Here is a 25,049-nt window from a genome sequence, read left to right on the forward strand (position 1 = left end):
AAGATGATGCAACATAAAGAAACGCAGATTCCTGGTGCCGCTGATGGGGATGGAAGAGATCACAGAGGAATGCATGTTGGATGGACGCAGAGGGCGGACAGCTGGGGGGGGGGGGCGGGAGGGTTGAGAAATCAATAAAAATAAATCTTAAAAAAAAAAGGATAGGAAAGAGAGGCTTGGAGGAGAGTATAGAAGAAGAACAGAAAGGATAATGAGAAGAGTAAAAAGACAGACAAAAATATATGACATAGGAAAACCAAAAGAAAGAGGACCCCTATCTCATTCCCTATAAATGAATCAACTCAAAATGCATCAAAGACCTAATTATAAAAGCCAGTACCATAAAACTACTAGAAGAAAATGGAGGGAAACATCCTAAAGACCTTGTGGTAGGTGGTGGTTTCTCGGACCTTACACCCAAAGCATGCGCAACAAAAGACAAAATAGATAAATGGGACCTCCTCAAAATTAAACAAAACTTTTCCAAAAGGGTGAAAAGACCGCCGACTCAATGGGAGAAAATATTTGGAAATCACCTGTGAAATAAGGGTTTAATATCTATGATATATAGAGATGTTACAAATCAACAATAAAAAGACAAATGACCTGATGAAAAAATGGGCAAAAGACTTGAATAGACATTTGTCCAAAAAAAAAAAAAAATACAGATAGCAAAATAACACATGGAAAAGTGTTCAACATCACTAATGATTAGGAAAATGCAAATGAAAACTGTAATAAGATATCTCACATCTATCAGAATGGCCACTTAAAATTTTACAAGTGTTGGAGAGGATGTGGATAGATAGGAACACTTATTCACTGTTGGTGGGAACATAGAATGGTACAACCACTGTGGAGGACTGTTTGGCAGTTCATAAGGAAGAAGTTGAATATAGATTTGTCAAATAACCCTGCAAAAGCACAACTGGATATACACCCAGATGACCTGAGAGCAGTGACAGGAACAGATATTTGCACATCATTGTTCATAGCGGCATTATTCATGATTGCCGAAAGTTGGAAACAACTCAGATGTCCATCAGTTGACAAATGGATAAACAAACTGTGGTGTACTCACATGATGGAATATTATGCAGCTGTAAGAAGAAATGAAGTCGTAAAGCATATGGCAACATGGATGAACCTGGAGGACATTATACTGCACGAAGCCAGACACAAAAGAATATTGTATGACTGCACTACTATGAACTAAATATATTATGTGTAAGTTATAGTATGATTCCATTTATAAAAAACATAAATATGAATCAATTTATAAATATGAAATTGATTAGTGGTTTTGTAGGACTGGGGAAGGCATGCTAAGAGGTGTGGTTTTTCTTTTTGGAGTAATGAAATGGTTTATTTTTTTGTGGTGTAATGTGGAGTAATGAAATGGTTTACTTTTTTTGTGGTGATGAATGCACACTATTGTGAGTGTTCTAAAAGCCAATGATTATACATTTTGGATGAATTGTATAGTATGTGAATATAACTCAATAAAACTCCTGAATAAATAAATAATTGTGGGAAGTGGATATGTCTCAAATGATTGGGCTCCCATCTACCATATAGGAGGTCTAGTGTTTGACACCTGGGGCTTCCTGGTGGAGGCAAGCTGGCCCAAGCAGCAAGCTGGCCAGAGCAGAGTGCTTGCCTGTGTGGAGTGCTGCCCCATGCAGGAGTGCTGGCCCACGCAGAGAGTTGGCCCTTGTGGAGAGCTGGTGCAGCAAGATGACACAACAAAAAAAGACAGAGGAGAGACAATAAGAGACCCAGCAGACCAGGAAGCTGAGGTAGTGCAAGAGAAAGAGGTCCTCTCTCCTACTCCAGAAGGTCCCAGGATCATTTCCCAGAGCTGTCTAATGAGAATACAAACACACAGAAGAACACATAGGGAATGGACACAGACAGCAGAACACGGGGGGTGGGGGAAGAGCACATGAAATAAATAAATCTTAAAAAAAAAAAAATTGAGCAAGAATAGCCAGAAATTGCAGCTATGTACAGCATGGTAAACAGAGAGATTGAGAGGTGAAGGATTTTGTTTACTTCTCTGCTTTTTATTATTATTGAAATAATAATGAAAATGGTCTAATAATGACTGAAGTGATGAATGCACAATTACAGGATTATACCAATACACTATATCTTCCAAGGCTTTTTACTATGCAAATACTTTAAAAAGATAGTCTGGCACAAAGGCTGTCAGAGCCTGCTGCTCACAAGATATGCAAAAAGATAAGAGATCTATGGAGAAAGATCCCCAACAAAACATCTTTTCACTTGAACTCTTGCCTTAGAACCCAATCGAGGCTTTCATTTTAAAAGTTCACAGAGGGAGTAATTTGCAGCATGTTTTCTATTCATTTCACCCATGAGAAAACACCATAGCAGTCATATTGAAGGTATCCATCCATAAATTACTTTTATTTCTCATTAAATGAGCACAGAGTCATTAGCATATTAATAACAGATATGTTTATTATTACATATCCATCAGTGCGGCTTTCAATACCACTTGAAACATGCATATCGTCCTAGAGACGAATTGGTTTTCCAGTGCTTCTTATTTGATACACATTACTGCAAAGCCATTATAAATTACTGAGGAGGTATTTGGTTAAAAAAATAAACAATAAATCATACTGCCCATATGAATCAACTCTTGTTACTGGACAAGAGCTTAACAGTATTTATCTGGTAATTCCTATGGTAAATGGAAAACATCTCAGATATACTGCCATAATTTTCTTTTATATTGGTGCAAACTTTTTTTTTCAGATAGTTTTATATAGTCATTCATTATTGCAGCCAGTAATTTGATGCAAAGATTGTACTCAATTTACGCAAGTCCAACAAACTTCTAAATATTTCAAATTAAACCAATTACCAATGAAAAACCCACTGACACATAATTTTTGAAATTTCTATACTTAGTCATGGCAGTAGAATAATTCTCTCAAATTAAGGCACTAAAAGGGCAATGCAACTCCCACTGAGAGTTCTAAGAATAATTTACATTTCAAACAGTGCATACATTTCTTATATGTTTGTTAACTTAATGTCTGTATCACTTAAAACCACAAAGAAATACATTATATAATTACAGAAATGATGTACCCCACAAAATGCTTTTAAACTTGGTTCTTTTGTACAGTTAGTTCCTAATTTTCTAGTAGTAAAATAACTCAATATGGCTTGGCAAAAATGCATAGATTAAATGTAAATTTTTTGCCTTCTCCCATTCCCCGGTCTACAAACTTGTGAAACACATACAGTATTTTGTAAAGCATAATGTAAGATATTTAATTTCTCATCAAGTCCACCATGGGCAATCAACAGTAAGGCTTTTAAATTCTACAGTGAGAGCACTGAAGTTCAAGTGATGTCACTGCTTTTTAAAAATAGTTTTGTATAGTCTTGCAAGAGCACAAAAACGTAAGTCATTTAAAAAATAAAACAAAACAAAAAACACTTCAGTTTGTCTCATTTTGAGATATTTTCTTTACTCCTTCCATGAGCTGACCTTGATAGTGATGGTCATTCCACTTGAAAGTGAAAGTCCTTTCCTCTCACTTAGATGAGGAAAACTGTGTTCCATCATGATTGACAGGCATTTTCTTAGAAGTTCAAAAAGGCAGCACCTTTTTAAAAAAATATATCTAGCTAAGCTTTCCCCCAATTGTACTTGCATTACATAGTAATAATTAATCTAATCTACCTGTAGGCAAACCCGCAATAAAAAACAAAAACAAAAACGAACACAAAACCCCTCAGTGTGCTTTTGTGCCAAAGCAAGGACAGAATAACAGCAATCTTAACCCTGAAGCCTCTGATATTTGTGTCAAGGGAATAGCCTGTCTGCTCTGCATGGTTAAAGAAGCCTGGTTCATCAGGTAGCATCCCACAAGGATTCACAAGGCACTAGGACACATGGTTAACTGTTGGGAAAAAAAAGAAAAAAATACATAGATTAAGAAATGTGTACAGTTTAAAAATACAAGGAAAAAATGGAGGGAAAGTTTAAAACATTATCATTATATATGATGATTGATTACCCAGGACTTGGAAAATAGGGAAAAGGAAAATACACAAACACAATCAATACTATTGCCTTTTTGCTGTTACTCTTTTTCAAAAAAAAAAAGATTTATTTATTTATCTCCCCTCCCCCCCCACTCTCCTGGTTGTCTGTTCTCTGTGTCTATTTGCTGCATCTTCTTTGTCCGCTTCTGTTGTCAGCGGCACGGGAATCTGTGTTTCTTTTTGTTGTGTCATCTTGTTGTGTCAGCTCTCCGTGTGTGCGGCGCCACTCCTGGGCAGGCTGCACTTTCTTTCGTGCTGGGCAGCTCTCCTTATGGGGCACACTCCTTGCGCGTGGGGCTCCCCTTCACGGGGGACACCCCTGTGTGACATGGCACTCCTTGCGCACATCAGCACTGCGCATGGGCCAGCTCCACACGGGTCAAGGAGGCCCGGGGTTTGAACCACGGACCTCCCATGTGGTAGACGGACGCCCTAACCACTGGGCCAAGTCCACCGCCCTGTTACTCTTTTGAATGCATTTTTAAAATACCAATAATCCTATTTTAAGTAATTTTAGATCCAGCTTTTTCCTACACATCTGAACATTTTTCAAGTTGGAACATAGGACTTCATAAACATAATTTAAAATGTCTGCTTAATATTCAGTAAAATGAAAACACCATAATTTACTTAACTTCTCTGTTACTGGATATTAGGAGTGCTTGTAATGTTTTTGCTATTATACCTAACATTAGGGTAAAAATAATACTGGTACTTTACTTTAGATAAGCTTGATTTTAATCTCTTCACTATCTGAAAATTCATTTAAAAATGAATATAAATGAAATGCTCAGAAAACAATCATAAAAAGAAGTTAGTGAGAAAATCTATAGGATCAAATCTAGCAACTAAAAAGTTAGCAGTATCTACAAATGCCATTCTAGTTTACTAATGGTCAACTAGTTTTGTTGATATTTTAACCATATATACACTAACATGGAGTGGGAATCTGCCTCTTCCTTTCTCCAGTTTACAGCAATTTTTATTGTTGATAATTAACCATAAAGTCTTAAACAATTTAGAAGGAAAATATCTTGCCTTTGGAATTTGGAAAAGGAGACAAAAGGGAAAAGATTAAACTCTTTAGCAACACAAATAAGGTCAAAATCACTTGATTTAAGGTTGTAAGTAGATAAAGGGATGAAAAGAGAGAATAGGCATGGATAAAATATAAAAAACTGAGCATGGTGTTGAAGTTTCAGGAAGTTGATAAATGAGAGGTAGGAAAGAACTATAAATAAGGAAAAAGATAGATGCTACATAGGCTATTTTATGGAGAGTCTTAATTCATTCCAAAGACTGGCAAGAAAAAATGTCATCTAGTGATATATGTATAAATAGCACTAATAAATATATCTCACATTTAGGAGAAAAATGTTTAACATCTTAAAAAAAAACCTGTAAATTAGAATTCTTTTGTGAAACTATTTGGTGGTAACACGTATTCAGAATGGATGGCTAAGAGAAGTTATGAATGTGATGTGTCCTCTGGTTAAAAAATTGTTCAGCTTTAGTATACTCTATAGAGATCAGGAGCATTAGTCAATTTTGGAGGAAAAATACAAATCAGGTTGTAAAGGAAGCAAAGTTATGGAGCAGAAATAAAGACCATCCAGAACAAATGTTATGGTCTGGATGTGATAGGAAATCAGCATATATTGAATATTTTATTAAAAAAAATAAAATAGTGCCATGAAATTAGTGCTTAAGGAAGAAATGTCTACCATTCAATAGAAATAAGTCAGGGATGAGGCAATAATAAACTGGTGAAGTATGATGGCTGGGGAATACAAAAGAAGGAATGGATAAGTAATTTTAAAGAATTTATCTTGGTTACTGGCAACAGGTAGTGAAGAAAAGGGATGAGTTAAGATAGTTTTTAGGCTGCTTGGAAGACATGGGTTAATGCCAAATTTGCAGAGACCAATCAGTGTTAAGTCTCGGCTTCTAGATACAAAGGACCCTTTTTATCTAGGGATTACATTCAGGGGAAAGTTGGTATTTGGAATAAGAGGAAAATACATAGGTTTTAAAATTGGACAAAAATGGGTTTCAATCTTGACAATACCATGAACTGGCTATGTGACCTTGTAAAAGCTACTTAACTTCTCTGAGCCTCATTTATTCATGTGTAAATGACAATTTAAATAAGAACTAGTAAACTCTCTCCTTAAGAAAGGGTTTAATTATGTCCTTAACTGTTTATCATAGCATAAGACATTTTAGAAAAAAATTCCAAGAGGAAGTTAAATTTTCAAAAAATTCGTACTTAACTAGGAAGTTAGTCTATTTTGTAACATCATAATTACTGATAATACCAAATAATTTTGATTATTAAAAATTATGCCAACCTAGTGAAAACTTTAGTTGAGCAAAATTTTATATGAATCTATTTACATTTAAAAAGATGAAAACCAGAAGCTGATTAAAACCTTAAGGACCAAATATGTGCCATGTATACCAATCAATGACAATAAAATTTACCATAGAACTAAATAAGTACCACATTCATAAATATTATTAATATTAAAAAGGTATCAGTTAACTAATTTATGAAGTCACACATTGACCTAACTACAACTTATGCACTCTTTGGTGAAAAGTACAATTAAATTTCTAATTTTAATTGATGTCATACAATTCATTTCACATTGTTAAAAAGATGAACATTTCAATCTTTACCTAGTCTTTCCAGATGCATTTTTGACCACTTTCCGGAAAGACTGATTTGCAGTTGATCTTGTAGAAAGTGTGCGAGGGGATGCACGAACAAAACTAGATGGTGGGTTCTTGGGGATCTTCTTTACTAAATGAGTTACCCATTTTTTTTGTTCATCCTGAGAACATGCTAATAGCAGCATATCTCTTGCTGATGTCACATCGTAACTTACTATATTAAGATAAAAAAGCACAGTTAAAGTCATAAAATATGAAAAAACGCATAATTTTTCAAGTTCTTATAAGTTTTACTATGCTTAAATTAAGCATAAATTGAACAATATCCCTTTTGTCTTAATTTAAGTAGTGAGTGGGAGGAGAGATGAGATGTGGGGGCATTTTCGGGACTTGGAGTTGTCCTGGGTGGTGCTGCAGGGACCGTTACCGGACATTGTATGTCCTCCCATGGCTCACTGGATGGACTGTGGGAGAGTGTGGGCTATGATGTGGACCACTGACCATGAGGTGCAGTGGTGCTTGGAGATGTATTCACCAAATGCAATGAATGTCTCATGATGATGGAGGTTTTGTTGTTATGGGGGGAGGAGTGCGGTGAGGGGGGAGGGGTATATGGGGACCTCATATTTTTTTAATGTAACATTAAAAAAATAAAGACAAAAAAAAATGATCAGATCCCCATTTTACCAATGGAAAAAAAAAACATAAACTAAAAAGAAAAATAAAATCAGAAATAAAAGGACATGTAGACATTAAACAAATGAATGCATTTACAGAACTTTTTTTTTTTAATCTTAAAAAAGCTATAAGCAATATTCTTTTCCTCAATGTATCTTGCTAAACTAAAAGACAATTTGTCTATGACACAGCATCCAGCCTAGGCTGGTCTCCAATTTATACTAATTTCTTAGTGGCATCTTCTTTTTACAAGGGGGTGATTCTCTTTAAAAACATGTTCAAATTTGTATCTGTAGCTGAGTAATAACAGCTGCTTTTTGCTCCACTACTGCCAAAATATTACTCATTTATAGCTTTTCAACTTGGTGTAGAGAATGCTACACACGAAGAAGTTATGTCAGTGAGACTTAAAACTAAATTTAAATTATGAAAATAATTCTTTATCAAGCCTTACCTTTACATGGAGAAATTAAGTCCTCTTTCTTATCTAAGTGATCTCTGTGGCACTTAACATGGCATCTTCGACATTCCAAGGCAGGAGGTGGTTTAAAAACATGCCAGAGTGGTTTGGCACAGGCCTCACAGTTGGCTGGAAAGTGGTATAGTGTAGGAATGAACTCATGGCCTTTGTGATTTTGAAAATTAGTTTTTTCAGCTTGTTGTACCGGCTCCATCTCCACATCTTTTCTACATTCACCTTCATTTGCATATAGTATCTATATTCAGTAGTGGTAAAAGGAAAAAGATAAAAAAAGATCTTAATCTGTCCACATAAGTTTCCAATGCACAAAAGCACTGGTATATTTTACATTTACTTAACAAAATATACTTAGCGTGCACCTAGGTCAAATATCTTTTAAAATTATCATTTCAGATTTTTTTACCTGGAATATTTTAGGAATTTCTTCAGTTTCAGCTCTATAGACATCACCTTGGGTTACAGGTCGAACATGAAATAATTTACTAAAATGAAAAGAAATATGCAAATTAAAATCACTATACACCTATTAGAATGTCTAAAATAAAAAGTAGTGATAGCATCCAATGAGATGCAGAGAAAATGGATCACTCATATACTGGCTAGTGGGAATGTGAAATTGTATGGCCATTCTGGAAAATTCCAGAGTATGGAAGTTGTTTTTTTTTTTTTGGCAAAACTAGACATACACTTATCATACCCAGCAAATGGAGTCTTGGGCATTTATTCCAGAGAAATGAAAACTTATATTTACAAAAACGTCTGTACGGGAATGTTAACAGCCAGTTTTATTCATAATGTCTGAAAACTGTAAACAACCCAAATGAGTAAAGAAACTGATATATCCAGACCATAGACTACTACTTAGTGATACAAAGGAACAAACTACAACTTGGATGGATGTCAAGGGAATCACGCTGAGTGAAAAAGGCAAATCTCAAAAAGTTTCACACTATATAACTCCATTTATATATCAGCCTTGAAATGACAAAAGTATAGATATGGAGGACAGATTAGTGGTTGAGAGGGATTAGAGAGGGGTAAAGGAAGGGAACTGCCTGTAGCTATAAAAGGGTAGCATTGAGGGATACCTTGTGATGGACTGTTCTTGTCTTGACTGCAGTGATCTTATGAATTCATACATGTGATAAAATTGCACAGAACTAAACACACACACACATCCAACACTCAAAGAAGTACAGGTAAAACTGATAAAATCTAAATAAGGTTGGATGATAGTATCAATGACAAATTCCTGGTTGTGACATTGTACTCTAGTTATGTAAGATGCAACCTATGGGGAAAACTGGGTGAAGGGTACATAGAGATCTCTCTGTATCATTTCTTTCAATTGCACATGAATACACTTTTATTTCAAAGGAGAAAGTTAAACTCATTTATCCAAAAAATCAACCAACTTGTCATTTATTAATTATTACACACAAAAATTGCAGAACACACATACGTTTCAAGTGTAAAAGGACCATTCACTGAGACAGACTATATGCTGGGCCATAAAAAAAAAAGAGTCCTTATAGATTTAAAAAGACTGTGATTGTACAGATTATATTTTCTGACCACAATGAATAAAGTTTAGAAGTTGATAACAAGAACACATTTAGGAAAGCCCCAAATAATTGGAATTTAAATAACATGACTAAATAACGTATAGGTAAAAAAAAAAAATTACAAGAAAAATTAGAAAAGACCATATTAACTGAAATGAAAAATTCCTAGGAGGGTTTCAACAGCAGATTGGAGCTGTCAGAACAATCATTTGAAATGCATCAGGCTGAGGAACAGAAAGAACAAAGAATTATAAAAAGCAAAAATAGACTAAGACACCTCTGGGACACCATTAATCATAGCAATATCTGCATTATGTGAGTCCCAGAAGAAGAAGGAAGACAGAAAGGGGCAGAAGAAACAGTAAACGAAATGATGACAAAGAACTTCCCAAACTTAGCAAAAGACATCAATGTACAATGTGCAAGAAGCCAAGAGAAGACCAAAGAGGATAAACATGAAGAAAAGACACCCCATCATAGACTGATCACACTATTGAATGCAAAGGACAAGGAGAGAAGTCTGAAAGCTGCAAGAGAAAAACAAAGTATAATGTACAAGGGAGCCCCAGTTAGACTGAGTGCCTATTTCTTATCAGAAACCATGGAGGCAAGAGAAGCTAGTGGATTGAAAAACTAAAATGCTGAAAGAAGACAACTGCTAACCAAGAATTTTACACCTGGCAAGACTTTCTTTCAAAAATGAGGAAGAGATTAAGACATTTTCAAATAAACAAAAGCTGAGGGAGTTCATCACCAGTAGACCTGCTCTACAACAAGGCTAAAGGGAGTTCTTTAGCCTGAAAGGATAGGACAAGGACAGTAGCTCAAAAAGTGGCATAATGATATGAAGACCCGTAATAAAGGTAACCATTTGGGTCATTATAAATGCCAGTATCATTATAGTGTATCTTTTGGTATGTAACCCCACTTCTTACTTTCTAATGCAAATGTATAAAAAGTAATGAAAAATTTATGATTCAGACATACGACGGACAAAGATATAAATGGCAGCAAATAGAAAAAAAGGTGGGAGAATAGAGGGGTATAGGAAAAGTGTATGTTAATGCTATTGAAGTTAAGCTGGTATCAAATCAAATATAATTGTTACATATTTAGGATGTTAAATTTTAATCCCATAGTAACCACAAGGAAAATAGAGGAAAAATATATTAAGATAGAAAAAGACAAGGCACTCAATAAGGTACAAACAAAAATCAAATAAATATAAAAGCAGGCATTAATGGAAGAACTGAGGGACAAAAAAGTATAAGACTCTGTGGCAGTTTAAGATTATTTTATTAATCCCCCAAAGAGAAAGATTATGGTTTTGAACTAATCTGTTCCTGTGGGTGTGATACCATTTGACTGCACTAAATTTGATTAAATTACTTGATAAGACAGCTTTAGGACTTTTGACTGGACTACTTCAGTGAGGTATGACTCAGGTTGAGTCTCTGCCCTCTTGCTATGTCTGATATAAATAGATACACAGACACAGGAAAAGGAGGTCACCATACTTGATCTTGCCATGTAAAAGAGGGGACAGAGGACTGCTTAAGCACCAAGCCTCAAGAGTCTGGGCCCATGGAGCAACTCAAGGGGAAACAGTGAGCCCAGAGAGGAAAGCTGAGACCTTGGCAGATATTGGCGGTCATGTTGCTTTGTTACGTGCCTGGACATGATTAACAGTAGATGACTTTGTTGAGAAAGTACCTCTTACGGTGCCTTAATTTGGACTTGGAACTGTAAACTTTTACCCCAAATAAATCCCCTTTATAAAAGGCAACCCTGGGAGCAGATGTGGTTCAAGCAGTTGCGCCCTACCTCCCACATAGGAGATCCCCATTCCAGTGCCTCCTAAAGAAAACAAACAATGAGCAAAAACAAGCAATTATCCAAAAACAAAACCAGGAGACAACGAGCAAAAACAAATGAGCAAAAAGACAAGGGAGCCAACTCAGGGGAGTCCACTTAAAAAAAAAAAAGCCAACCCATTTCTTTGTATCAGCAGCTTTTTGGCAAACTAAAATAGACTTCAAAGGCTAAATAGCAAAATAGCAGAAGAAGGTCCTGCATTATCAGGAGTGACTTTAAATGTAAATGGATTAAACTCTCCAGTAAAAGGCAGAGATTAACAGAATGGATGAAAAAGCATGATCCAACTATATGCTGTCTGCAAGAGACTCACCTTAAAGTTAAAGATATAAGTATACTGAAAATGAAAGAATGAAAAAAAATATACGATGCAAGTAGTAACCAAAAGAGAGAGGGGTAGCTATACTAATATGAGAGAAAATAGACTTTAAGTAAAAAACAGTGATAAAAGACAAAAACTGATAAAGAGGACAATTGAGCAAAAACGATGTAACAATTATAAATATATATACACCTAAAGACAGAGACCCAAATATTATGAAGCAAATAACTGACAGATTTGAAGGGAGAAACAAGACAGTTCTACATTAACAGTGGGAGACTTTAATATACCACTTTCAATAATGTATAAGACATCTAGTCAGTGGATCAATAAGGAAATACAAGACTTGAACAATACTCTAAATCAACCAGAGCTAAGAGACATATACAGAACACTTCATCTTCCCCCCTCCCCCTCCCCAAATAAAACCTGAATACACATTCTTCTCAAGTGCATGTTTATCATTTCCAGGTTAGGTTTGTTTTGTGTGTTAGGTCACAAAACAAGTCTCAATAAATTTAAAAAATCTGAAATCATATAACGTATATTCTTCAACTACAAGAGAATGAAGCTAGACATGAAAAACAGATGGTGAAATGGAAAATTCACAATAATGTGGAAATTAAACAACATATTCTTAAACAACCAATGGGGTAAAGAGAAAATCACAAGAAAAATTAGTTAATATCTTGAGGCAAATGAAAATGAAAACACAACATTCTAAAACTTATGGGATGCAGCTAAGGTAGTGGTGAGAAGAAAATTTATATATCTACATGCTTACATTAAAAAGAAATATTTCATATCATGGAGCTAGAGACCTTACTTCAAAACTAGAAGAACTAGAAAAAGAAAGTTCAAACCAAACCCAAAGTGAGCAGAAGGACGGAAATAACAAAGATTAGAGTGGAGATAAATGAAATAGAAAACAAAACAAAACAAAAAGAGAATCCACAAAACCAAAAGTTGGATCTTTGAAAAGAACAATAAAACTGTCAAACCTTTAGCTAGACGAAGAAAAAAAGAGAGAGGACACAAATAATGAAAATCAGAAATGATAAAGGGGACATTACTATTAGTACGAACCCCACTGAAATAAAAAGGACTATAAGCTCTTTCCCTGCCACCATGCACTTGTGTGGAAATGGAGGCTCGGGTGCTTTCAAGATTTGACTCCACCTGTAAACCACCACCATGGCCGAGAAAGGCATTGTTGCAGAGGTATAATGGACATTAACACTGCTTGAAGACCGCCCTCGTCCACAATGGCTGGAACGTGGAATCCATGAGGGTGACAAAGCCTTAGACTAAGTGCCAAGCCCATTTTTGTGTGCTTGCATCCAACTATGATGAACCTAACTACGTCAAATTGATGTAGGCCCTTTGTGCTGAGCACCAAATCAAATCAGGTTAACAAGAAACTAGGGGACTGGGTAGGCCTCTGTAAAACTGACATAGAGGGGAAATCCCATAAAGTGGTTGGTTGCAGTTGTGTGGTTGTTAAGGACTATAGCAAAGAATCTCAGGCCAAGGATGTCATCGAAGAATATTTCCTTTCTTATTTTTAAAATTTAAAATTTCAAAAATTGTGAATGAAGCTTTACATTACATAAATGTTATATAAAAAAATAGGGGATTCCTATATGCCACACCCCCCACACACACACCTTCCCACATTAACAACTTTCATTAGTGTGATACATTTGTTACAAATTGATGAACCCATATCGAAGCACTGCTACTAACCATGGAATATAGTTTACATTATAGTTTATACTCTGCCCCGCATGATTTTATAGGTTATGACAAAATGTATAATGGCTTGTATCAGCCACTGCAAAGTCATGTGGGACAATTCTAATGTCTGAAAAATGCCCTCATGTTACACCTATTCTTCCCTCTCCCTCCCCTCAGAACCTCTGTTGGTCACTGACTTTATGATACAAGTTCTTTCATTGCTAGAATAACAAGAAGTGTATAATAGAATAATAAGCCTACTTGTAAAAAACTTTGCTCTCAAAAAAAAAAAGGATACTATGAACAAGTGTATGCCAATAAATTAGAAAACCTAGACGAAATGGACAAATTCTTAGGAACACAAAACTATTACTTTGATTCAAGAAGAAAAAGAAGATCACAACAAACCAATATTAGTAAAGAGACTGGAACGGTAATCAAAAACCTAGAACACAATGTAGGGAAGGATTTTTAGGACCTTGTGTTAGGAAATGGTTTTCAGACTTTACACCCAAAGCACAAGAAACAAAAGGAAAAATAGATAAATAGGACCTCATAAAAAATTTTTGTTTTTGTGTCCCACAGGACTTTATCATGACAGTAAAACAAAAACTTACACAATGGGAGAAAATATTTGGAAATCACATATCCAATAAAGGTTTAATATCCAAAATATAGAAAGAAATCCTTAAACTTAACAAAAAAATCCAACTGCCCAATTAAAGAATAGGTAAAAGACTTGAATAGACATATCTCCAAAGAAGATATACAAATGACCAGAAAGCACATGAAAAGATGCTCAACATCATTAGCCATCAGGGAAATGTTTGTCTGTTTTTTATTATTATTTATTGAAATAATGAAAATGCTCTAATAATTGATGAATGCACAACTATGTAATTAGACCAAATACTGTTGGTTGCATACTTTGGGTGGATTATATGTTTTATTAACATATATCAATAAAATCAATTGTTTTAAAAAAAACACAATGAGATACTATTTCTACCCAATAAAATGGCGACTATTAAAAAAATTGATTATTGTGACTCAAGCAATGAAAGAAACTGTATCACTGATGTGGAGACAGTGACCGTGGGAGTTGCTGAGGGCACTGAGAGGGAAGAACAGGTGTGATACGGGGCCATTTTCGGGACTTGGAGTTGTCCTGAATGATACTGCAGGGATAGATGCAGGATATTATATATCCTGCCATAACCCACTGAATGGACTGGGAGAGAGTGTAAACTATAATCCATACTGTGTAGCAGTGTTCCAAACTGTATTTATGAAATGTCATGAATGCGCCACACTGATGAAAGAGGTGGTTAATGTGGGAGGAGTAGGAAGGGTGGGGAGTGGGGGTATATGGGAATCTCTTATGTTTTTAAATGTAACATTTTGTGTGATCTATATATCTTTAAGAAAAAAGATAATAAAAAAATCTGTCTTAAAAATATTGAAAATAACAAGTGTTGGAAAGGATGTAGAGAAATAGGAACAGTCTTTCATTGCTGGTGGCAATGCAAAATGGTACAGCTGCTGTAGAAGACAGTTTGGAGGTTCCTCAGAAAGCTAGGTTTATTATTACCATATGACCCATCAATCCCACTACTAGGTACATACCCCAAAGAACTGAAAGCAGGGACTTGAACAGATATTTACACATTGATGTTCCTAGTAGCATTATTTACAATCGCCAAAATCTGGAAGCAAGTCAAGTATCCATCAACCAGCAAATGGACTAAACAAAATGTGTATATACAAACAATGGAATATTATTCAGCCATTTAGAGGAACGAAGTTCTGATACATGCGACAATATGGATGAACCCTGAAGACATCATATTAGGTGACATAAGCCAGACATAAAAGTACAGATATTGTATGATCTCATTGATTTGAAATAATTAAAATAAGCAAACTCATAGAGTCAGACTTTAGAATACAAGTTACCAGGGAATGGGGTGGGAAGTTAAGGCTTAAAATGTACAGCATTCCTATTTGGAATGATGAAATGATTTGGTAATGGATAGTGGTGATGGTAGCACAAGGTGATAATAGCATGTAATCAACAGCCCTGAACTTTATATGGGAATGTAATTAAAAGGGGGGAAGTTAAATTGTACATACAGTAATAGAATAAAAATTTAAAAAAAAAAATCTATGGAACTACACTATTCAGCGAACCCTAAGTTAAAACATGAACTATTGCTAATATTAGAATTATAAAAACGTGTTAACATCAATTTTAACAATTGTTCCACATCAACGGTAGTTGTTAACAATAGGGCGGTTTATGGACATTCTGTACTTTATACATGATTGTTTTGTAAACCTACAGTTTCTCTAATAAAGGAAAAACATATTTATGAGTCAGGTTAAAAAAAAGTCAATGAACTAAACACTTAAGACCTCTGCATATTACTGTATGAAGATTGCACCTCAATAAAAAGGTAAAAAAACAAAACAAAACAAAACCCTCATCAATCTAAAAGTATTTAACTTAGTTAAAACACAATCTAGCAGTCTTTAAGACCTCAAATAGAAAGCAAACGTTTTCTAACTAAACAGTTGCGAGATGGTATCTTTCATAATAGTGTTTATGTATTATTGCATTTAAGTTGCTCATTTAAATTTCAACTACTTTTTCCCCAAAAACTGGTAAATAAAATACCAGTGCTCTCTACTATTTGTGCTATTCTTTTTACATTAAAAAAAAAAAAAGATTTATTTCTCTTCCCACCCCCTCATTGTTTGTACTTGCTATGTCTGTTCGTCTTGTTTCTTTAGGAGGCACTAGGAACCAAACCCAGGATGTCCGATAAAGGAGGGACGTATCTAATTGCTTAAGCCACCTCTGTTCCCTGCTTTGTTGGGTCTCTCATTATGTTTTTCACCTTGTACCTCTTGTTGCATCATCATGTTGCATCAGCTTGCCATTCCTGCCTGTTCTAACAGCTTACTATCTTCCTTGTCTTCTTTAGGAGGCACTGGGAACCTCTGCTTCCTGCTTTTGTTGTGTCTCTCAACATGTTTTTTCTTTTTCTGTCTCTTGCTACATTATCTTATTGTGTCAGCTTGTTGCCCCTGTCCATCACGCATGCCCACTGTGCCAGCGTGCTGTCTTTTTTAGGAGGCATCAGAAATCGAACCATGTAGTAGGCTGGAGCTCAATTGTTTGAGCCACAGCCGCTTCCCCTTTTTACATTCTTTTTACTACTATAACTGAGGCTCACAATGTTGAATTCCAAAAGAATGGAAATACTTCATTTTAAGTATGTATTTCTCTTGAATAGCATTTACTAAACTTATTACCAGATTATGATCATAATCTCCTTAAATATGGAACCATCTTACTCATCTTTATTTATTTAATAGATTTATTTTTTATTTATTCCCCCCCCATTGTCTGTTTTCTGTGTGTTCTGTGTCAGCTTGCATTGTCAGGTGGCACCGGGAAACTGCATCTCTTTTTTGTTGCATCATCTTGCTGTATCAGCTCTCTGTGTGTGTGGTGCCACTCCTGGCTGGGCTGTGCTTTTTTTCACATGGGGCGGCTCTCCTTGTGGGGCATATTTACCTTGCACGTGGGGCATCCCAACGCGGGGCGACCCTGCATGGCACAGCACTCCTTGAGCACAGCAGCACTGCATGTAGTCCAGCTTACCACACAGGTCAGGAGGCCCTGGGGATCAAACCCTGGGCCCTCCATATGATAGAAAGACATTCTATCAGTTGAGCCATGTCCGCTTCCCCTTATTCATCTTTATACATTCTACAGTACTTAAGATAATGTAGGCAGCAGTGATTAATAAATGTTTTTAGAGTAAATACAAGGAAACAAAATCTATGTTTATTATAGACCTCCTTTACCGATTACAAGAACAGAGGGGAGTGGATGTGCCTCAAGCAGACAAGCACCCACTTCCACATGGGAGGTCCCGGGCTTGGATCCCCATGCTCCCTAAAGAAGACAAACATACAATGAGCAGACAACATGCAAAAACAAACGAACAGGGAACAGATGTGGCTCAAGCAGTTGGGTACCTGCCTCCCACACGGGAGGTCCTAGGTTCAGTTTCCAGTTCCTCCCAAAGAAAAGGAAACATATACACACACACACACACACACACAACCCAAACAAACAAAAAGCAGGCAACAAGCAGACAATAAGCAGAAACAATGAGTGCAAACAACAAGCAAACAGATGCGGGAACCATGAGGGGGAGGAGGGAAGAACAGAAGCACTTCTAATTCCTTAACAATGGCCAAAATATCCTATACTTTTTGAGATGCTCTCTGAAATCAAAACCACTAAACAGCTGAAATAAAAAAGTTGTCTTTAAAGAAACTGCGCCTGTGGACAGTTTCAGCCCATGCTAGAGAGTTCCGGCCTGCCATCTGACATCCTGACCTATGGCTTTTGGACTTGCTTGGCTAGCTTCTTATCAAGCTTGCGGATGGGTCAGGGGCTGTGAAGAGTGGCCAGAAACGAGCAGCTATAAAAGAAAAGCTGTAGTGAGCCAGGCCACCTCACCAAAGCACAGCAGGAGAATGTCTGCAAGCAACATATCTACCACCTATCCTTGTAAACAAGGCCAAGAAGGCATGGATTATAGATCATCTTTTGAAGTCAAGGACACCTAAAGAATGGAAGATTTATTCACTTGGAAAAGTTGCCTCCTGGTCTGAGCTTTATCATCTTGTGCTATCTGAATGCAATTGACCTCTGCGTGGCTTCATGTGTTTAGATCTTGCTAATAATGAACTTCTCTGGCAAGGGCTGTGCAAATCCACCTAGGGTCACTGTTCCGTATACAATAAGAACCCACTTCTAGGATTTTCTTTTAGCAAATTGTATATACAGCTGGATGAAGGCAGTTTCACCTTCAATGCCAACCCAGATGAGGGAGTGAGATACTTTATATCCAAGGGTATACGAGATGATTTACCAAAGGAAATGGCAATGTTTATCTTCTGTTCAAGAACACTAAAATGGAAGAAATTGGACTAATTTTTGATTCTACTTTTCACTGATCTCAATAGCCCTCATGTGAAGACTAAAATGTTAAGAGAATATATTCAGAATATATTAAAAAATATATTCAAAATACCTGTCATGCTGCTCAAAACATTAGTGAAGATTTTGTAGGGTACCTTTATGACAACATCTACCTTACTGGCCATGTGGCTGCATAAAAGCACAAGTACTAGGACTTCAACTTTATTCAAACTAAAATTACCCAAGGACTTGTTTCTAGTAGATATGAAGATTACATTAGCGCTAGCCATTCTAGCCTCTACACACAATCAAACTTGAGCATACGACCTTTATTTCTTTTACTGTTTTCTCTTTTAGTAATTTCCTTGGGGAACTGAAGAATTTTGCAGAATTATTCTTAATTTTACTTACCGTGTTTTATGCAAAGCAGAGCCATTGTCTGATATAGCAATTTAAGAATGTTTAGCTGGCATGATGCTCTAAAAGATGGTGTATTTGTGTATTAGATTTGCCTGAAAAACTTTACCCAGTTCCATTCTTTTATACAATACCAAGTAATGTGTACATATTTAACTATAAAGAGATTTATAATTATTTTATTGTAAAAATTTCAACTAAAATTTTTCCTTTTATCTTAAAAAAATAAATTATCTGTGGAATACATGAACCAAATATATAAGTAAAAATTTTTTTACCTCTCACATTTTACTAAAGATTTAATATAAAGTTAATTGATTAAGAAAAATTAAAGTAGGTAACTGTTTAAATCACATGAAACATACACTAAATTGTAAATGGCTGCCTCTTTTAATTAAAAGTCTAAAAATAATTATCATTAATTAACCTCAATAGACTTAAAATTCAATCAAAGGCAACTTACTCTATGTCCAATACCATAGATGGACTGGATTGCTCTTTATCTTGTTCATCATTATAAAATAAAATTTTTTTGCTGCTTACCACAACATACTGAAATGAGAAAAAAGGGAGAGGAGTTATAAGAGCAATACTAACTTGGTTCAAAGTGATAAACACGTTATTTGTCATTTATGTCTAGATTATATTGTCATTAATCTAAACTCTGTGCTAATAATACAGCAATTAATCAATATAAGTTCTATGCTTTAAAACAAAATGTACAAGATACCAATTAGGAAAGGCATATGATACCTGTTTCTTCCAGCCATATCTTTTGATATTTCCTCTATTTGGTATTGAAAGCCAACCTTCAATTCTTGACTCTACAATAATAAGAATATATACTATTCAATCTTAAATGGTAACAAAAGGGGAAAATATCATAAGTTTCTGACAGCATGCAGCAACAGGCATTTGAACACAGCTAAATGAATAAGTGCTATAATTTGCTCTTTCATGCTTCAATCACAAATTAACTTTAATGGCCATACAAATACTGCAGAAAAAAAATTCAAGCCACTTTTCCCATAAAATTAACATTTAGTACTCAATTATAAAAGTATGAAGTAACAATACCCTTAAGAGCCAGGCAAGACTGGAATGGATTGCAGCTTAAATGGGATATGACATAGATGACTTTAAATACTATTTAACATTCATATATAAAAACACTTAGCAAAAATAAAAAAATAAAAAAGGAAAAGGGTATAAAAAAATTATGCAGCAAGTAGAACAAATCAGAGCCATGGTTTACACAAGAAAGAGCAAGCAAAAGTACAGAAGTGTCCTATTACTCACAGAAGACAAGAATAGAAGATAAATAAATAAGGAATGCAGGCAGAATCAACTAGATATAAAGAATAAGAGACAAGCATTTATTTTATTTGTTTTCTCAGGATAATATTCTGATAAAACTTTTTGGTAAAACAGTCATAACATTAGCAACAAAGATGTCCAAATTTGGTTTGAGGAGGATACTTAATTCTAGTAGTAAGTCCAATTACAATTCCTCTCAAACTAGAGGTGTAAAGCCTTTTACTTTGGCTTTGTGGTACCAGAATTTAATAAACAGAGAAAGCACATAGATTCAGCTTGTCAGCTGCTAATACTTCAACTAGTTTGTATATACCAGAAGTTCCTTGAGTAATTTGACTAAGGTATTTCATAATTACTATTACTACTATTTATATACCATTAATGTTTATTATAAAAATATGTGGGGGGAGATGATTCCATTAGAAATGACTATTTTATATCAGGTTGGCAATAAGAATATCTACTCAAAATAAGCATTTTCCAAATCTATCTTATAACACAAAGAATAGAAAAGAAGTCAATTTTAAAGAAAATGCTACAATGTGACAGATTACACAATGGCTCAAATCATGACCCTAGCATGAATAAATATATTGCCCCTGTCTACATAACTTAAAAGCTATAAAGCTCGGTCTTACAATAATTACATAAGAAAACATTTACTGACTGTTATTTATCAAGTGCTTTACAAACAGTATCTCATACATAACCCTATGTATAATCCTACAACATAGGTTTTACTTCACCCTCCATTTACAAATGAAGAGAATAAGGCTTGCCAAGGTGTACTGACTTGTCCAAGGATACTTTATTAGTAACTGTGGAAACTCTAGGATTCAAACCTACTCATTCTAATTTCTAAGTATAACAGTATTACAGCCCCAAACAACCTTTGCAGGTTGTCCCTGAAATGTCCCTTCTATTCTAACTTCTGCCATGTACTTAAGGCCTCCACACCTTTGCTTGTGTGGAAGCAATGACATATCTCAAGTTCAAAATGATCCCCCCTTCTCTCAACTTTTGTTTTCTTAGTTACTATTTAGTTCATTAATAATTATTTTGTTTCCTTATGTAGTTCATTGGTAAGTTCTGTGAGAGAGGGGACTCATTTTGTATACCTAATGGCATCTTCCAGACTAGGTTCTTGGACAATAGTTAGAATGAAAAGTAATCTTAATATCTGATGATATTCCTATGTCTATTTAATATCAGCAATTACTCACTGAAAATCAAAACATGTGAAAGCCATTAAAATCTTGACATATACGTAAAATTGTATATACCAAAACAACCCCCTCTCAGTTATTTTTCTAAGAGAATAAATGCCAAAAATATTTATGCTTTCTGAAAATTGTCAGTGTTTTCTTTAATAAATTTTCAGTGAGTTATTGTATTCATGACTTTATGTCAATGTGAAGTTAAAATTTAGGTCATTTCAGTGTTCCTACGGACATTTTATATAAAAAAGACATTTTATGAACCAAATAAGCCCAACTTTTTTATCTGCTCAAATTTAAATTAAATTAAGGAATCTAGAACTCAAATAAAGGTGCTGAAGATATGTGAAGGTTTTTCCAATTTAAATCAATAACATTATGGGACAAAATTTTAATTACTTTTTCCTCCTAATGAACTCCCTCACAGAAGCAGCTGAAGTAAGCTCAGTGATGACAGATAAAAAAATATGTTTCTCCCCTATTTCTTTTCCCTATTCCTATCTTGAAGGCAAGTTAATATCATCATCAGTTCTTTTTATAAAAAGATCTCCTTTAAAACCATGATCACTAGTGACCTAAGTGACAATGTAAAGATACAGTTCTCTAAATTCCATCTTTCACATCACAAACATAAAAATCAGCTTCTTCAGAGAAGTCTTCCAAGCCTTTATTACTATCAATAACATGCTAAGAAATATAAAAACAACTTGCCTCCAGATTTTATATATTTGTAAAGCAACTTCAACTTACAAAAAATTGTATATGTATTACTGGATATCGTCAAATGATTCCTTTACCCAGTTCACACAGATAGAGGGGCTAATTGTATATACATTAATATCCATTATAGCCAATTTAAACTTCAAAGCTAACCCCTTAAAAACTTTACTTGGATATACCACATAATTGCTTAAGAAACAGAGCTAGAGAATTGTACCAAAATATTTTAATTATAATCAAATGGTACCAAAAAAAAATAAAACAAATGTACAAGAATTCAGATGCAGTTGACTGCTTCCAAATCACTGATTTGATTTGAGCAAGGCTAGAAATACTCAAATACTTGGAAACACACCAAGAAATCCATAACTTTCAGCTGTAATTTACATAGCCTGAGATCAAGTAGGACGGAAAAAGAGAATGATACAGATAATCCATAAGCGATAATGAATATTAATAGAACGCTGACATCTAGTGTTTCTCCTAGTGCTTCATCTACTTTACATTCTTTTCAGATTTTTAGGTCGACAGTTCCAAAAGGATGAAAGAGAGAGAATGAGGAAAGGGAGAACAGTTATCACATTAATGAGTGTCTCTTTTCACATCTAGGGAACAAGCAAGCCTAAGGGTAATGCCTATATTTATAGTGTGCTAGGTCACAACCTGTCACAGAACCAAAGGGAGGATGGAGACATAGAAGAATTAAGAGAATGAAGTGATTTCAAGGGAAGCAGACATGGCTCAACTGATAGATTATCCGCCTACCATATGGAGGGTCTAGGGTTTGATCCCCAGGGCCTCCTGACCCATGCGGTAAGCTGGCCCATGCGCAGTGCTGCTGCCACGCGCAAGCACTGCCGTGCCATGCAGGGGCGTCCTCACAGAGGGGTCCCCCATGCGCAAGTAGCGCACCCCACAAGGAGAGCCATCCTGCATGGGAAAAAAAAAAGTGCAGCCTGCCCAGGAGTGGCACCGCACACATGGAGAGCTGATGCAGCAAGATGACGCAATGAAAAGGAGACGCAGTTTCCCAGTGCCACAGGATAATGCAAGCGGACGCAGAACAATACACAGTGAATGGACACAGAAAGCAGACAATGGCTGGGTGTGGGGGAGAAGGGGAGACACATAAATAAATCTTAAAAAAAAAAAAATTAGGGAAGTGGACTTGGCCCAGTGGTTAGGGCATCCATTTACTACATGAGAAGTTCACGGTTCAAACCTCGGGCCTCCTTGACCCGTGTAGAGCTGGCCCATGAGCAGTGCTGATGCATGCAAGGAATGCCCTGCCACGCAGGGGTGTCCCCCGAGTAGGGGAGCCCCATGTGCAAGGAGTGCGCCCCATAAGAAGAGCCACCCAGCGTGAAAGAAAGTGCAGCCTGCCCAGGAATGGCGCCGCACACACGGAAAGCTGACACAGCAAGATGATGCAACAAAAAGAAACACAGATTCCTGTGCTGCTGACAACAACAGAAACAGACAAAGAACACACAGCAAATAGACACAGAGAACAGATAACTGGGGCGGGGGGAAAAGGAGAGAGAAATAAATAAATAAATCTTAAAAAAAAATGATTTCAAGAACTTCAGGGAAGTGGACTTGGCCCAGTGGTTAGGGTATCCATCTACCAAATGGGAGGTCCACGGTTCAAACCCCGGGCCTCCTTGTCCCATGTGGAGCTGGCCCATGCACAGTGCTAATGCATGCAAGTAGTGCCGTGCCACGCAGGGGTATCTCTTGCGTAGGGGAGCTCCATGCTCAAGGAGTGCGCCCCGTAAGGAGAACCGCCCAGCGTGAAAGAAAAGTGCAGCCTGCCTGCCCAAGAATGGTGCCGCACACACAGAGAGCTGACGCAGCAAGATGATGCAACAAAAATGAGGCACAGATTCTGGGTGCCGCTGACACAAGCGGACACAAAAGAACACACAGCGAATGCACACAGAGGGCAGACAACTGGGGGGGGGGGCGCACGGGGAAGGGGAGAGAGAGAGAGAAAAAAAGAATGAACATCCAAAAGGTCCACAAATAGCAAAAAACATCTTGAAAAAAGGAAAACAAAATTGGAGGAATTATGCTGTCTGACTTTAAAGCACAATACAAAGCTATCGGGGTAAAAACTGCATGGTACTGGCAGAAGGATAGACATACTGATCAATGAAACCAAATCGAGAGTTCAGATATAGATGTGTGCATATACAGTCAATGGATACTCAACAAGGCTACCAAACGCACTCCACTGGGACAGAATAGTCTCTTCAACAAATGGTGATGGGAGAACTGGATATCTGTATCCAAAAGAATGAAAAAGGATCACCATCTCATGCCCTACATAAAAATTAACTCAAGATGGATCAAAGACCTAAATATAAGAGCCAAGACCATAAAGATCTTAGAAAATAATGTTGGGAAGAATCTATGAGCTTTTATGGTAGGAAATGGTTTCACACACTTTATACCCAAAGCATGAGCAATGAAAAACAAAACAAAACAGATAAATGGGCCTCTTCAAAATTAAGAACTTTTGAGCTTCAAAGAAGTTTGTCAAGAAAATGAAAAGGCAGCTTACTCAATGGGAGCAGACATTTGGGAACCACTTATCTTATAAGGGTCTAATATCCAGCATATATAAAGAAATCTCACATCTCAATAATAAAAAGACAAACAACTCATTTAAAAAATGGGCAAGAGATTTGAATAGACATTTTTCCAAAGAGGAAATACAAAAGGCTTCTAAAAAGCAATGAAAAAATGTTCCACATCACTAGCTAATAGGGAAATGCAAATCAAAACTACTATGAGATACCATCTTATATCTACTAGATTGGCTGCTATTAAAAAAACAAAGCTACAAGTGTTGGAGATGATGTGGAGGAACATGAGTACTCATCCACTGCTGGTGGGGATGTAGAATGGTACAGCCACTGTGGAGGACAGTTTGACAGTTCCT

The 25,049-nt window shown here is 36.0% G+C and overlaps 1 protein-coding gene and 1 pseudogene across 2 annotated transcripts in view; one reads left to right on the forward strand and one right to left on the reverse strand.

Moving 5' to 3' along the window:
- Positions 1-2,405: 2,405 nt before the first annotated feature.
- The window catches only part of ROCK1 (Rho associated coiled-coil containing protein kinase 1), a 185,687-nt gene continuing 163,043 nt past the window's right edge, over positions 2,406-25,049 (reverse strand). For both annotated transcript variants that reach the window (XM_012521871.4, XM_058277515.2), the window contains exons 28-33: positions 19,602-19,672; positions 19,312-19,400; positions 8,331-8,409; positions 7,901-8,162; positions 6,775-6,982; positions 2,406-3,947 (exon numbers count right to left, since the gene is read on the reverse strand). In XM_012521871.4, the coding sequence (XP_012377325.2) occupies positions 3,944-3,947; positions 6,775-6,982; positions 7,901-8,162; positions 8,331-8,409; positions 19,312-19,400; positions 19,602-19,672 (713 nt within the window). In that variant the 3' untranslated portion in view covers positions 2,406-3,943. The remainder of the gene's footprint in view (positions 3,948-6,774; positions 6,983-7,900; positions 8,163-8,330; positions 8,410-19,311; positions 19,401-19,601; positions 19,673-25,049) is intronic.
- LOC139436676 (F-box only protein 8 pseudogene) lies at positions 17,890-18,443 on the forward strand (annotated as a pseudogene).

This window comes from Dasypus novemcinctus, chromosome 16 (genome assembly GCF_030445035.2).
Source record: "Dasypus novemcinctus isolate mDasNov1 chromosome 16, mDasNov1.1.hap2, whole genome shotgun sequence".
NCBI classification, from domain to species: domain Eukaryota; kingdom Metazoa; phylum Chordata; class Mammalia; order Cingulata; family Dasypodidae; genus Dasypus; species Dasypus novemcinctus.